A 15999-nucleotide genomic window follows, 5' to 3' on the forward strand; every position below is an offset into this window, starting at 1 on the left:
ACATGATGATCCAAAGAAATAAGCAAATATGCACAAATAAAACCGCTTAAACTTTTAATAAAAAAAAAGAACTGGGATACTAAATAGATAATAAAATATAGCACTAAACCATGGTACTGAAGGCTATAAGAATTGACTTTTTATTAACGACGTTGGTTTGGAGTTGAAGAGAAGTCCTAAACAGTCACATGTTTTGGTGATTGCAGGCTGCGCAATGTGTACAAGGTGTCAACCCAAAATCCGGGATCAAATGTTGCATCTGTGACTGCTGCTGCATTGGCTGTAGCTTCCGTAGTGTTCAAAGACTCTTACTCTTCTTACTCTGCAAAGTTGCTTCACACAGCAATGAAAGTAAACATCTATAAACAAAATTTTACTTCATTTTAGCAATCTCTTCGCCTTCACCGCGTGTTAACAAGAATGCTAATTTTAAATTTTGATCGCCATGCAGATGTTTGATTTTGTAGACAAGTACAGAGGTTCTTACAGTGACTTAATTAGTTCAACGGTCTGCCCTTTTTGCTGCTCATACTCAGGATACACGTAACCCAAATGCGTATGCATAATTTGCTTCTAATTGTTTTCTTTTACAAAAAAAAATGCACAAATGGAACACGTCATTAACTTTTAATAAAAAATCAGAGCTGGAGGGACACCAAACATACCATAATTTATGTAGTTCCTCACTTTTATTTTTTATTTAAAGCTTGTAATTAGTTCTATCTGTAAATATTATCATTATTTTAATCCCATTAAAGTTCCTCTTATGACCCCAATTGTGCTATTAATTAGGATGAGCTTTTGTGGGGTGCATCATGGATCCATAGAGCCTCTAAGAACAGTTCATACCTTGCCTATATCAAGTCCAAGTTCATGCTGATGAATTAGTGAAGTTGATGATGTATATATTCCATTGCCTCGTGAAACCAAGGTTCTATTCAACTCAAATTTGATGCATTAGGGTTTTGATGAGAGAGTTGACAAAATGGATAATGTGAGACATGGAGGAAAAGTAAAGGGGGTTAAGTGAGACATTAGGGGAACAATGAGATTTTATTGTCGCATAACGGCAATTAAGCCAAGGTTGGTACCAACCTAGCCATCTATGTGTGATGTGTCTTCTCTTGTTCATTCAAGTTATAATCATGTCTTTTTATAGGTTTTTCATTTATATTTTAATAATGGCTTTTTAGCTAAATCGTAAATTGGGTCAACTATAATTAGGTATTTTACTCGTTATCCATGTGAGCCGATAGTATTAGACCTTCTAATTACGAGTAAATAGGAATACTACCGACCATCTTTTCAACCCAATGGTTGAGTGAAATTCTTGATTGATGTTGATGTTATACTATTGACGAAAAGTATGTTATATTAGTATATTGCTTGAATTACCAAAAAATACTAAGTTAGAAAACAACAGGCATAATTAAACACTGTTAGGTGAGAAGCTAAAAGTGATGTACATATTGCTGGAATAACCACATATGTTTATCATTGCCCAAATGTAAAGATAGATAAATGGCAGTTTTGATAATCCCATAAATAATCAGGGTTCAACCGGTAAGAAAGAGACTGTTGTGGACCAAAACCTAAACCCAAAAAATTATTTGGTTGGGAACTGATCCGACTGGATTGGTCCGATACTCTCCCAGTTCCAAATTCACAGGAGCTGTGTAGATTGCAATTCAGAGCAACAAGAGCAGCAAGCAAAAGTTTCTAGGTAAACTTCCACTGCCTTGAGGATTAATTAATCGTTAACTAGCTTATAATCTGAATTAATATGCTGCTCTCAAGTTCTTTCACTTCCATAAAGCTTCCCATCACAAAATAATCTTTCCTGCAATCGCAGCTCCAAACGAATCTTGAAAATGGCAGAAGCTGCAAAAAACCCAGGTCAGAAATTTTATCGTCTCACGTTGTATATATTTGTTTGTGAATTTTCATGTTCTTATTGCCATCAAGTTGCCGACTTTACCAAAAGTTTAATGGACTTTTGTCTTTTTTTTTTCTTTTCGAATTGCGATGTCAGTGGGTCAGCAACAGAAAATCATCGTACCCAACAAACACGGAGAAAAGCTTGTGGGATTGTTACACGAAACCAGTTCCGCGGACCTTGTAATCTTATGTCACGGTTTTCGAGCCACCAAGGTTGGATTTTTGATATGTCAAATGTTGTTATTATTGTTGTTGTTGGATTCGGTTCCAGCTGGATTAGGAATGTTTATAATTTAAATTATTTTTCTAATATTTCATTCACATCTATCGTCGAACTTTGGTTGTTGGATAATTTAGTTTGTATTTTGAAGACGATAATGTTTTAATAATTGATGATAATACACTCTGGTGTAGGTTCAATCCCCACCGGTTCCCTCCTCCCTAACAACTAACTGTCTAACCCACTAACGGTGTCACCATACTCAAAAAAAGGAACAGTACAGCATAGGTCATCGTTCGTGGAAAATTGTAATGCTTGGTTGGCAACTTGGGATCATTGTGAGCAAAAATTTCACGGTTTCTGTCTCTTGATTTCCAGGAAAACTCTATCATGGTGAACCTTGCTGTTGCACTGGAAAATGAAGGGATCAGTTCCTTCCGTTTTGACTTTGCCGGAAATGGGTAAGTCTGGCGAATTACAGGGTTTGAAATCCTTGAATATAACAGGTTTTGTGTAGAGTTTCGTTGTGTGGGCCTTGTTAGTTTCATAGTTGTAAGCGTGGCTCTGTCTTCATCGTACTGTTCTTGCAAAGTTTGCGTTGTTGTCAGTTTGAGATCTAACGATTTTATTGATCCTGATTAGTTTTGGTTTTTTGGTTGTCAGGGAAAGTGAAGGCACCATTCAGCATGCTAGCTTTCGGAGAGAGGCTGATGACTTGCACTCTGTTGTCGAATACTTCTCTGGGGTAAAACGTGCACCCAGTGCAATTATTGGACACAGTAGAGGTACGTTGGATTGTGTTGCACGATCAAAGACACATTGCTATTGATGAATATTTCGAATGAGTAATTTCGTATTGTGTACCAAAGGTATTGCTGAATATTGTTACTACAGGAGGCGATGCTGTGCTTCTGTATGCTTCTATATATCATGACATATGTACGGTTGTCAACGTTTCTGGACGTTATGATCTGAAGAGAGGCATTGAAGAACACTATGGAAAAGACTTTATGGAAGTAATCAAGAAGGAAGGGTTCATTGATGTTAAGAATAAGTCAGGTAATTTAATAATTCTTTTCAGCTTCTTTCCATTTATGTTCAGTAACATGCACACGCAAACACACAAAAACAAGCAATGCATGTGCTGGCGTTTAACACGGTTAATGGAGCCGTGCTTGTAGGAGATGGTAATTATCGTGTGACTAAGGAGAGTTTGATGGATCGCCTAAGTACTGATATGCACGAATCATGCCTTAAGATTGACAAAGAATGCCGGTAAGCAAACTGTAGTTAAGTCGGTGTAAACACGAGAAATTCCTGAAACACAAGCGACAAGAATACGCGTACAAAATATATATTTTGTATTAATGATTTTGGGGTTACAATCTCTTTGTAATTTGATCCTCTGATTCTATCTTCGTACGATGTGGGTTTGTGGATGAGTTGTTGATCCAAAGGGCCGTCGGGGCTTGATCTAAGGATGCACAGTTGATGAATGGATCTTCAAGGGGCGTTGGGCTTGATCTTGAAGAATGGGTGTATGAGTTTGTTGAGGTTGTTGATCCAAAGGGCCGTTGGGGCTTAATCTTAGGATGAACGGATGATGAATGATGAACACTTTCTTCAAGGGGCCGTCGGGGCTTGATCTTGAGTTAGTGGGAGTTCTTCAAGGGCCGTTGAGGCTTGATCTTGAAGGTTGATGGATGAGCGGATCTTCAAGGGCTTTTGGGCTTAATCTTGAAGAACGATTGGATGTGTGGATTTGTTGAGGTTGTTGATCCAAAGGGCCGTTGGGGCTTGATCTTAGGATGAACGGATGATGAACGATGAACACTTTCTTCAAGGGCCGTCGGGGCTTGATCTTGAGTTGGTGGAAGTTCTTCAAGGGCGTTGGGGCTTGATCTTGAAGGATGAACGGATGATGAATGAATCTTCAAGGGCCGTTGGGGCTTGATCTTGAAGGTTGATGGATGATGAACGATGAACGGATGTGTGGATTTGTTGATCCAAAGGGGCCGTTGGGGCTTGATCTTAGGATGAACGGATCTTCAAGGGCTTCTGGGCTTAATCTTGAAGGATGAACGGATGTGTGGATGATGAACACTTTCCTCAAGGGCCGTCGGGGCTTGATCTTGAGTTGGTGGAAGTTCTTCAAGGGCCGTTGGGGCTTGATCTTGAAGGATGAACGGATGATGAATGAATCTTCAAGGGCCGTTGGGGCTTGATCTTGAAGGTTGATGGATGATGAACGATGAACGGATGTGTGGATTTGTTGATCCAAAGGGGCCGTTGGGGCTTGATCTTAGGATGAACGGATCTTCAAGGGCTTCTGGGCTTAATCTTGAAGGATGAACGGATGTGTGGATGATGAACACTTTCCTCAAGGGCCGTCGGGGCTTGATCTTGAGTTGGTGGAAGTTCTTCAAGGGCCGTCGGGGCTTGATCTTGAAGGTGGATTTGACGAAGAACGAAGATTGCTTTCTTGATCCTTCGGGATTTGCTTGAGAGCTTTAGAGTTTCAAGGCTTCTTTCTTTCTTCCTTCCTTCTTTTCTTCTTTTCCTTTCTCCTTCTCCTTCTTTTCTTCCCCTTCCTTCTTTCTCTTCTTCCTCCTTCAAAATGAATGCCTTGGCCTCCTATTTATAGAATTCCAAAACTTGATTTTTGGATTTAAATAATCAGATGAAATAAATCATTTCTGCCAGGTATTGACACGTGTCACACTTGATGACTTTTCCAATTTATTTCGATTTTTCGTTGAATCACACGCTACATGTAAAATTTATGTGACACGTGAACGTTGAAATTTTAATTATTGGTCAACATTTATTTCACCGAAATTTTGATGTCTACAAATGCCCCCACTTCAAGACGCGTCGTAGGCATGTGCTTGTCACGTGTAGAAGATGCGTTTTGAAGTTCTTTAATGTAGATGTCAACCCAAGGGCCGTCGAGGCTTGATCTTGAATTGGGCTGGAAATTTCTTCAAGGACCATCGAGGCTTGATCTTGAGCTTGACTGGAAGATTTTCTGGTTTTCTCCAATCGTTGATTTTCCACAGGCTTAATCTTGAACTGGGCTGGAGGATTCTTTTGGTCTCCTCCGAAGGTCTGAACTTACTCCTTTTATCTGGAGTTGAATTTGATTCAAGGGTGGTGAACACTTGATTTTGAATCGGACTTGTGATTTCTTCAAGGGCCATCGAGGCTTGATCTTGAACTGGGCTGGAGGATTCTTTTGGTCTCCCCCTACCGTTGATTTTCCTTTGTGCTATTCTTGAATTGGGTAGCAGGATTCAGACACATGGCAGGCAAGCAGGAGGTGGAAGTGATGACCTGTTTCTTTGTTCAATCTTTCCCCAATTCGTATTGAAGAGGGTAGATCGGAAAACTGACTCCAAGTGCCGTCTGATTGCTCTTTTCACTTTGCCATGCGAGTAATAACAAGGACAAAGGAAAGGACATGGAGAAAGCATGATATAAGATACCTTTGCTTTTGAAGAAGCAGCGAATGAATCAGCACATATATTTGTTGTGCTTGTCTCCACATGCTTTGATGTATCATTTTCACTTGTCTTACTTGCTCCCTTTGCAGAAGTGGTATTTCCTTATGCAGGTTTGGCATCTTCTCGTGTAGTATTTGTCCTCTGATGCAGGAATGGAATGCAACCTTTGCATTTAAATGGTGCTTCAAAACATTACTTCTCCGCGACGATGAGTACTCGAGAGCAATGCAAGGTAAGCAACCAGGCAAAGGTTCCAGTCAATCAGTTCCAGGTCGGAAGTTTGATTTCAGGTTCCGACTGATAACTCTATTTCCCCTTCTCCTGCATGTAAGAGCAAGGACAAAGAAAAGGACAGGGAAAAAGCATGATATGAGATACCTTTGCTTTCGCCCTTGATGATATGAGATACTTTTGCTTTTGAAGAAGCGGTGAATGAATCAGCACATGCTTCCATCTACCGTTTCCTCCTGGGTCATCTGTACTCCAGGCATCTGGTATCATCTTCGGGGAAGAGGAAAAAATTGAGTATTTTGAGATGTTTTGCTGGGAGTGTACTCTCGGAGGTGAGGAAGAGTTGGGCATTTTTTTTCTTGTTTGCAGGTTTGCCTTGCCATAAAAGATGAAGGTCGACATATATAGGGATTTCCCAATAACAAGTGGTGGTACTGTTCTTTTACCCTTGTCGACAAACGTTTTGATCCCGCAAATCCGGCTTTTTGAAATAGTGATGACTCTTTGATCTTTGAATACGCCTCTTTGATTTCTGAACGACGCCTCTTCGATTTCTGAACGACGCCTCTTCGATTTCTGCACGAGCGTCTCTTTTGACAAAATGGCGCGCGTTTTCTGAAAAGCAGAGAAAGCGTCGCCGAACTTTGCGCTTGTCAGCTAAAGACGTGTAGCTGCGATGATGACCTCCACGTGATCTTTTGACAAAGTGGCACCCGTGCTTTGAAAAGCCGCGAAAGCGTCGCCAGTCTCCACGTGTTTTCAACTTTGTCGGAGATCTTTTGACAAAGTTGAACGCGTTTTCTAGAAAGCCGAGAAAGCGTCGCCTAACTTACGCCGGAAAATCCAGCTTTTGAGATTTGCAGAGCGATGTCTCTTCACTTTTGAATAAGCGGCCCTTCGATTTCTGAACGAACGCCTCTTTGATTTCTGAGCAAGCGCCTCTTCCTTTTTATAGAGGTATTGATCACCTCTAACATGCACACTTTGAAGGTTGCTCATTCCTGAAAATCATCCCCGGCCTTTTGAGTTTTAACTCCATCCACCCATCTCTTTTAACACCTTTGAAAAATGGCTAACCCATCGAACCTTAGCTTAGAATTGAGTCTCAGCAGTGATCCGGTTGCGCCGCTTCAAGGTAATGTATGGTGCCCTTCTTTCTTATCTTCTAACGGTCCTCTTACAGGTGAAGACTCCGTGATGCAGGACGCCACAACAGCTACAATAGTAGCTAGGAACCTCCTTACTCCAAAAGATAGTAGGCTGCTGTCAGGACGGTCCGATGAGTTGGCCGTCCAAGAGTCCCTCGCTCTTAGTGTTCAGTGTGCGGGCTCTGTGTCCAACATGGGCCAACGCCTGCTTGCTCGGTCCCGTCAAGTGGAATCATTGATGGCAGAGGTGGAAGATCTTAAGCAGGAGATTAAACAGCTTAAGTACGAGAATAGAAGTTTGCATGTGCTTGCAAATAACTATTCGTCGGGCATGAAGAGGAAGCTTGATGAGATGCAAGAATCTCAAGGTCGCATTCAAAGTGACCGTCAAAGGCTTGCGTCTTTCTTCCAGAGGCACATTTTTCCGGCGTCATCAAGCGTTCCACCAAGTATTGGGGCCTCGAATGATCTATCTTCGGTGCTTCCCGCTCCTGGAGTTTGGCCAAGTAGTGGGGCTTCTCGTGAACAACCTTTGTGAAGGCTCCATCTTCCTCTTTCTTTGTTAGATACATTTCTTCTTTTTTTTTTTTTTTTTTTTTTTTTTTTTTTTTTTTTCGCACTTGTAATTTCTCGAAAATCAATGAACATGCTTCGTTTTATTTAGTGTATTATGCTAAATACTGATAAAACATATACATCACTGTCCATCATCAATTTTTTTTATTCATTTGTTTGCTTTCTGTGGCACTGATCCACCGTTCATTTATATATATATTTCAGATGGTGCCAGAAGCACCACCATCGTTTTTTTCTTTCTTTTTATTATATATATATTTTTTTTCTTTTTTTTTTCACATGATTCCAGAAACATCATCATTTGTTATTTTTTTTTTATTATTCTTTTCAAAGATGCTTCCCAGCATCATCATTGCTACTTTTTTTTATTTTTTTTTATTTTTTATTTTTTATTTTTTATTATTCTTTTGAAAGATGCTTCCCCGCATCATCATTTTTTTTTCTTTATATGGCCATCTGCAAGGTTGAGATCGTGGGTGAAAACCCAGGCGAGTCCGAGAGAAGACGGAGGAGATCTTTGGGTGTGAGTTGACAAACTTTGATTTTGTCAATCACATTCAAAGGCAGCAGCAGAGGCAAGCAGACGGATGAGATCTTTGGGTGTGAGTTAACAAACTTTGATTTTGTTGATCACATTCAAAGGCAGCAGCCATGGCAGAGGTGCAGAAGCAGCCAGAGCTTGAGGCAGAGTGTAAGGCGTCGAGTTTGAAGACCGGCTAGTCGTTTGACGGCGGTCAATGAAGCTCTTCGTTGATTTTGATCAAGGTGGCCAGAATAACGAACTTGAGGTAGTGCAAGGCGTGAGGAGACAGAGGAAGGAGCTCCACCATCACCATTGAGCACAGGCAAGGAGCACAGCCACTGAGCACAGGTAACCAGGCAACCGTCTAATTTGATTGACTGCAACGTTGGAAGCTTTTCCAAACTATCAGCAAGAGCAAGAGTCACAGGAGAGACAATACAAGTTGCTCTAAACATCCTTCACTACAGCTCGCTAGGGCGGACAACCCAACATGACTAATGTTCTGACAGCTAGATATCTCAAGTTTCTTAAGCGACTTGCACCCATGTTTGAAGGTAGAAAGGCCGTCATCGTCGATGTTGAGCTTGAAGTGGAGGAGTTGCAGCAAATGGTGGCGATCCTCGTGGACCTGTGAAGTACATAAGTTTGCAGCCATCATTCTAGCTAGTAGGCAAACGTCCCTTGTGACCTCGGGAGTTACTCGTGGATTACCCTCACGATCACCACCCATCCAGGAAGAAAACTGAATAAGTGGGGCGTTATGGGGAACACGCTCATTAATCCCAATATTCTTCAAAGCTGTATCCACACGACGGAGAAATTTTGGGACACCCTTCCAAATTGTTTCATGGAAATAGCTCATCCCCGCTCTCATCTCATCTTGTGGAGTGGGAACTGTTCTTCGGATCTCATCCGTACGAAATGCAGCTTGGATCTCTGGGCCCTGGGGAGGTCAGCGGAGCAGCGAATTCAGGGCGGCGACGGCGTCTTCAAATTTCTGCTTCCTCGAAGGTGGTCTGAGTCAGACAGTCCCTGATCAATTGGGTAGAAGGCACATCGAAGGTTCTGTGGAGAATGAGCGACTGCACGAAATAGATCCCGAAGAATCCAAGCAAGTAGATGAAGGAGGCGACGAATGCGAGTATCGCGACGATCTCGGAGAAGTTCACGACGTGGAGCGGCGTCGAGGTCCTGATCTTCCTCTATTATTTTCTGAAGCTCAGCATCTGCCCAATCTTCAATTCTGTCTGGGTTTTTGACGAGAGGCAAATGATCGGCTGCGACCAGTGCAAGCAGGTCGAATGAACTTTCACTACCATTTCTCTCTGCTTTTCAGATCAGAGAAAAAATGTGAAAAAATTTGATAGATCTGCAAAAAGCTTTGTATATATAAAGCTTCGAATTTTTTTTTTTAATCGGATCTGTAAAGTCTCTGCCTTTGGAGCACTTGTCGCAGACCCACTGCTTGTGGTTGCTGTGTTTTCTTCTGAAGTGTTTTTTTTTTTTTTTTTTTTTGATCCCGACGAGATCGCCTAGGGCGTGGCGGGGGTCGTGGTAGAGGCAGCTGGGCTCCGGGCACACAAACACCTTCTTCTTGATCACCTGATCTTCCGCTATCTCTCGCTTCAGTAGTTTCCACGGCACCTTATGACGACGCCTGTGCATCTGCAGATTCTGGTCTCTCTGAAATCCCTGGTTGCAGATCTCGCACACGTACCGGTCCGATTCGAGTAGGGTCTTGGGAGACCGAGACACCACTTCTGCATCCGGATCTGGTGTGCCTGCAGGTCTTCTTTTTCGTTTGTGGGTGGCTCCGCCATTTTCATGAGAGGAAGAAGACGGAGGAAGAAGAAGAGGAGCTGGCGCTGCTGCTGTCGCTTGGTGCTGCTCCCGAACCACCGACGCTTCGAGGTCCGAATGGTCTGAATCGGCACCACCGCTGGATTTCGCCACACCGCTGGACGGCAAAACCACTCCCGAACTAAAGGACAATATCCCCTCCTCGTTGCTACCCAGCGACGGCGTCTTCTTCTTTTTGCTGTTGTTATCCTCAGCGGCAGCGATTTGGGAATGCCCCGAGAACAATTTCCCGTTGGCGCTGTAAGAGCTTCTCTTGCTCTGCTGCTCTTGTTTGCTCAAGCTCCACGGTTGTGTACAAAAGGGACTGCCTCAACTCTTCCATGCTCTTTCCTTGGCAGTAGTAAGCCCAGCTGCTAAGAAGAGGGCTGCTGCTGTGGTGGTTGTTCACGCTGGTGTGAAGAAATGGAACCAAAAGTGAAGTGTGTGCGAGAGAGAGAGAGAGGAGAGGTGGGCTTGGAGCTGAGTGAGGATGGGCTTTGAGAGTTGGGCCCGGATTTGTCGCTGGGCTCGCTGGCTTTGGAAAGTGGAGTAGAAAATTTTGGAGTCGGCCTCTTTTTTTTATTTTTTATATTTTATTTTTATTTATTTTTTTATTTTATTTATTTTTATTTTTTATTTTTTTTATTTTTTATTTATTTTTTATTTTTTATTTTGGATAGAGAATATATATTTTTTTTTCTAATACATAGTAACATATGTATTTTTTTTTTCTTTTCTTTTGTAATAAAATTGACTTTCTTTAATGAAACATTTATTTATTTATTTTTTATGTGACTGTACTTGAAGTTTTGAAGTTTCAAGTTGCCTACGTACTCTTCCAACGAAGAGATCAAGTCATAACGTAGTTCAAATGAGTGATGGTTTTGATGATGATTTTGACGATGATTTTGATGGTGATTTTGCCGTACACAGTTTATGCTCTTGCGGGCCAGGAGCGTCTTGGTGCCGTTTGCATTTTCAGCTCATGCAGGCAAGGAGCGTTTTGTTGTCGCCTTTTATGCTCGTGCGGACAAGGAGCTTTGGTTGTCGCCTTTTAGGCTCGTGCGAACGAGGAGCTCTGGTTGTTGTTGAGGATTTGTCAAGCGATCTGGGAGAGGCGTTCCTCGCAATCTTCATAGGAAGGAGCCTTGACCGAGTAATTGAAGAAGTCTTCTGGGAAGAGGTCGCACATTGTGATGGGGATGGACGATCTTTGTGTTGAAATTTCATTATCTCCAACACTTTCACATTGTTCTGGAGGTTGACAAGAGCTGTTTTGCCCCCTTTTCGACTGATAAACTTGTGGACAAGATGGTTGCTGCTTGTCCAATTTCTTCGCAGCGATCTTCGAAAGACATTCCTCACAATCTTCATAGCAAGGAGTCTTGATCGAGAAATTGAATAAGTCTTCGAGGAAGAAAAGATCCCGCATGAACGATCTTTGTGTTGAAATTTTCTTATCTTCAACATTTTCACATTGCTTTGGAGGTTGGCGAAAGCTGCTTTCCCCCCTTTCTGATTAGTGCACTTGTGGAGAAGACATATGTTTCTCGTGCAGTTTCTTCGAAGCGACATGAGTCCATCCTTCAATTTCACTTGACTTTGAGCATGCCCCCAACAGTCGAGGTGAAGACTTTGAGTCGAAAGAGCCAGAAGTGACATCTTTCTTAGGGATTTCATCTTCAGTGCCGTCCTCTTGGGTTTGTTGGCATGAAGATTTGCCAGTGTGGACGACGATGCGCCTCCTTACCTTCAGTGGTCCTTTTGTGTCGACCTCTAGGATTGCTTGGCGCTTCATCCTTGAAGGAATCAAGCTTTGAACGTCGCCTTTTTCTGCTAACCCATCGAACTTTTCTTCCTTTGGTGTTGTCTTCCTCTTTCCAAAAGGCTTCTCATTATCTTCAAATCTTTCCGAAGCTGATGGTCGCAGAGGAGAGATAGCTGTGTTGCTTTGTTTCTTAGGCTTTAACAACCTTTCAAAAACAGAGCTTTGGGATGTTGGCACGCTAAGCCTCTTGAAGACAGAGGTTCGGCCTTGACTACCAATGCGATTAAGCGCTGAAATTCTGGAGCTTGAATGGCTCATCCTATCGAAGACCGACGGCCGAGGGGCGGGTTTAGGCTCTTTTTGGTCTTGTTCAATGCTCACGCTGATGTGTTGAGCGCTAGCTTTCTTCACTTTGCTTGAAATCTTCACGGGTGCATTTGGTGTGAAGCCAAGTCCGGCTTTGTTGTTGTCAACTCCGTAACCATGCTCCTTTAACTTCTTTTGAGTTTTGGTGAGGTTACGTTCTTTGTCATTGACGGTGTTTGAAACCTTCTTTCCAAGATTTGAAGAGGAAGCAAAGTCATGCCTAGCCTTTGACATGGGTTCGTAGGCATTTGGGTTAAAGCCTTCTTCGGTCTTCTTAGTTGGAAGAGAGCTTGGTTTCATTTTGACGCCATGCTGTGCCTCCAGACGGTTGATGAGTCCGGCGGTTTGCAAGTTTTTCTCCTCTGCAGTCCGTGTGAGCTTTGTGATTGCTTCATTCATCTGAGCTAGTTGCTCCTCGATTGAAGTTGCTCCAGTGGTCATGACTTGCATGGTTGTACTGCCGCTCGAATCAGCGTCGGAGGGTAGGGACTCTGAGTATTTCCTCAGGCTTTCCCCTCTTGATGCCCTTAGCGAGGCTAGGGTGATCACAGGCTCGTGCCTCAGGTGCTCCTGTTCCTTTGACAGAGTTAATGCAGGGGCGGAAGCCGCGGCAAAAAGAGCTCTTGCTCCACTTCGGGTTGTGATGCCCGAAATATCACCAGTTGCGGCGATAATGTTCTTGTTCTTCGCTTTGACTGCAGGAACAGCTTGATCCTTTCTTGATGCCATTTGCGTTTTTTGATGATTTGAGGATAGAGATGAGAGGTAGAGATTGTCCCACTGGGCGTGCCAAATTTGTAAACACGAGAAATTCCTGAAACACAAGCGACAAGAATACGCGTACAAAATATATATTTTGTATTAATGATTTTGGGGTTACAATCTCTTTGTAATTTGATCCTCTGATTCTATCTTCGTACGATGTGTGTTTGTGGATGAGTTGTTGATCCAAAGGGCCGTCGGGGCTTGATCTAAGGATGCACAGTTGATGAATGGATCTTCAAGGGGCGTTGGGCTTGATCTTGAAGAATGGGTGTATGAGTTTGTTGAGGTTGTTGATCCAAAGGGCCGTTGGGGCTTAATCTTAGGATGAACGGATGATGAATGATGAACACTTTCTTCAAGGGGCCGTCGGGGCTTGATCTTGAGTTAGTGGGAGTTCTTCAAGGGCCGTTGAGGCTTGATCTTGAAGGTTGATGGATGAGCGGATCTTCAAGGGCTTTTGGGCTTAATCTTGAAGAACGATTGGATGTGTGGATTTGTTGAGGTTGTTGATCCAAAGGGCCGTTGGGGCTTGATCTTAGGATGAACGGATGATGAACGATGAACACTTTCTTCAAGGGCCGTCGGGGCTTGATCTTGAGTTGGTGGAAGTTCTTCAAGGGCGTTGGGGCTTGATCTTGAAGGATGAACGGATGATGAATGAATCTTCAAGGGCCGTTGGGGCTTGATCTTGAAGGTTGATGGATGATGAACGATGAACGGATGTGTGGATTTGTTGATCCAAAGGGGCCGTTGGGGCTTGATCTTAGGATGAACGGATCTTCAAGGGCTTCTGGGCTTAATCTTGAAGGATGAACGGATGTGTGGATGATGAACACTTTCCTCAAGGGCCGTCGGGGCTTGATCTTGAGTTGGTGGAAGTTCTTCAAGGGCCGTCGGGGCTTGATCTTGAAGGTGGATTTGACGAAGAACGAAGATTGCTTTCTTGATCCTTCGGGATTTGCTTGAGAGCTTTAGAGTTTCAAGGCTTCTTTCTTTCTTCCTTCCTTCTTTTCTTCTTTTCCTTTCTCCTTCTCCTTCTTTTCTTCCCCTTCCTTCTTTCTCTTCTTCCTCCTTCAAAATGAATGCCTTGGCCTCCTATTTATAGAATTCCAAAACTTGATTTTTGGATTTAAATAATCAGATGAAATAAATCATTTCTGCCAGGTATTGACACGTGTCACACTTGATGACTTTTCCAATTTATTTCGATTTTTCGTTGAATCACACGCTACATGTAAAATTTATTTGACACGTGAACGTTGAAATTTTAATTATTGGTCAACATTTATTTCACCGAAATTTTGATGTCTACAGTCGGTTCTCATGGTTTCATGTTTCCTTTCTTTTTGTTGCATTTCCGCATGGCTGAGTTTATCTGCGATTCTATACATACAGGGTGGTGACAATCCATGGAACCACCGACGAAATCAACCCTGTTGAAGATGCACTAGAGTTTGCCAAGATAATACCTAACCACAAATTACATCTAATAGAAGGCGCTAATCATTTGTACACCTCGCATCAAGCCAAGTTAGCATCGGTCGTCGTGGACTTCATCAAGGCAGCTCTGCAGCAGGACAAGGCTACTTCAAACTAGATACTGTGCCAATCAGCGTATAAATTTCTCTTCAGAGATGACTCTCCCAGTTGTCACAAATTGCATTTCAACTCCACCTCATTGCAAATTTTATTTAGGGAAGTTTAACGAAAAACTTCCGGTACTATTCATTTTAACGAAAAACCATATTTTTATATTAAAAAATCAATTCTGGTACTATTTACTTTACCTTTTATTTTATCTTTATCGTTAAAACTTAAAGTTTTCAAGTTTTTTTCATTAGTTTTTCTTTTTATTTAACCCTTATCCCATGTATGCACTATTTTTTAAAGAAATCACAGCCGTATCAACCCACACGGCATCGCCAAATTCTATCAAATCAATATGGCTATTTTTCATCATCATCTAAGGAAGGGGATTCCCTCCAGATCTTTTTGTGGGGATCCTCAGATTCGGTGCATCTATCGTTTATCGTACGGTTAGTTTTCTTCAAGTATTGTTCATGTCTAATTTTAAATACAATTATTTAAAATAATTTATAACCGCACGATGAACGATAGATGTACCAGATTTGAGGATTCCCGGGATCCCCACAAAGAGGATCCGAAGGGTATCATCTTCCATCATCCAAACCAACTGGAATCTAGATATTAAGTCTAAATAACTTAAAATATTAATAATAGATAATCATTATGATTAAAACCACACAGTTATCCCCTAATAGTACTTGAAAATTTTCTCAACCAATATGTTATCCAATGGTTTGAAATTTTGTTCATTCAACGATCTTGATTGGTTAAGCCGACAACACAAATTCGGGTGCAAACAAATTGTTTATAAGTAATTGGATTACTTCTCATATTATCAATTAATTTTACAATGAAATCTAAACTTTCTTTATAGTATCAGATCATCATGGCCCCGCCACCATTAGGCGAGGAAAGATAAATTTATAATTTTACCTCTTAGACCATCTCCAATGGTGGCTTATAACCTAAATTTTCCTTTTTTTGACCCCCCAAATCCACTCCAACCCAAATCCTAAATCAAACCTAAAACCTAAAACTTAAAATGAAGGCAAATACCAGTCACAAATTTAGCTCACATATTGAAGTGGGACCCACGGATGAGAGTGAAAAGTGGATTGTGAAGCCCACACCCCAAAACCCAATTTCCCTCACGCGCCACAAGCAGTGCAGTTGAAGGCCTACCCACGTGGGTTGTGCATCTGTGCTGTCAGTTTTACTGTAGCCCAACGGCTACTTTTCTTCATCCAACGGTTCAGGTTCAAATTATTTTTTTTTAAGTTTTATATTTATATATTTATTGAATCTAATGGCTTAGATCGAATATAATGAAATCTAACGGTAAAAAAAAAAAAGATCTAACTGTCCAAATTTAAATCCAACGGCTAAAATAATTTAAAAAAATTATTTAACTTAAAATTCAACCAAAAACTCTATAAATACCTATGTATTTGTTCAAACATCCACACAAAACTCACTTTTCTTCTACAATTCTTCCAATTTTTCTTTCTACCATTTCTTCTCATTTCCAAAATTTT

At 41.8% G+C, this 15999-nt stretch overlaps 1 protein-coding gene across 7 annotated transcripts; it reads left to right on the plus strand.

Moving 5' to 3' along the window:
- Positions 1 to 1549: 1549 nt before the first annotated feature.
- Positions 1550 to 14663, plus strand: LOC108865373. 7 transcript variants are annotated; one of them, XM_048575484.1, is made up of 8 exons: positions 1550 to 1723; positions 1853 to 1896; positions 2033 to 2151; positions 2537 to 2619; positions 2822 to 2943; positions 3053 to 3217; positions 3340 to 3452; positions 14192 to 14326. In XM_048575484.1, the coding sequence occupies exons 2-7, from the start codon at positions 1872 to 1874 to the stop codon at positions 3435 to 3437; spliced, it is 612 nt and encodes a 203-aa protein (XP_048431441.1). In that variant the 5' UTR covers positions 1550 to 1723; positions 1853 to 1871; the 3' UTR covers positions 3438 to 3452; positions 14192 to 14326. The 7 variants fall into 7 exon arrangements, with proteins under 7 accessions (XP_048431441.1, XP_048431435.1, XP_048431436.1 ...); XM_048575478.1 differs by having other exon boundaries at positions 1560 to 1723; positions 3340 to 3433; positions 14273 to 14663; XM_048575479.1 differs by having other exon boundaries at positions 1561 to 1723; positions 1853 to 1895; positions 2018 to 2151; positions 3340 to 3433; positions 14273 to 14663.
- The last annotated feature ends 1336 nt before the right edge of the window (positions 14664 to 15999 follow it).

This window comes from the organism of the source record quoted next, unplaced genomic scaffold (genome assembly GCF_019419815.1).
Source record: "Pyrus x bretschneideri cultivar Hongxiangsu unplaced genomic scaffold, Pyrus_bretschneideri_v1 Contig8, whole genome shotgun sequence".
NCBI classification, from domain to species: domain Eukaryota; kingdom Viridiplantae; phylum Streptophyta; class Magnoliopsida; order Rosales; family Rosaceae; genus Pyrus; species Pyrus x bretschneideri.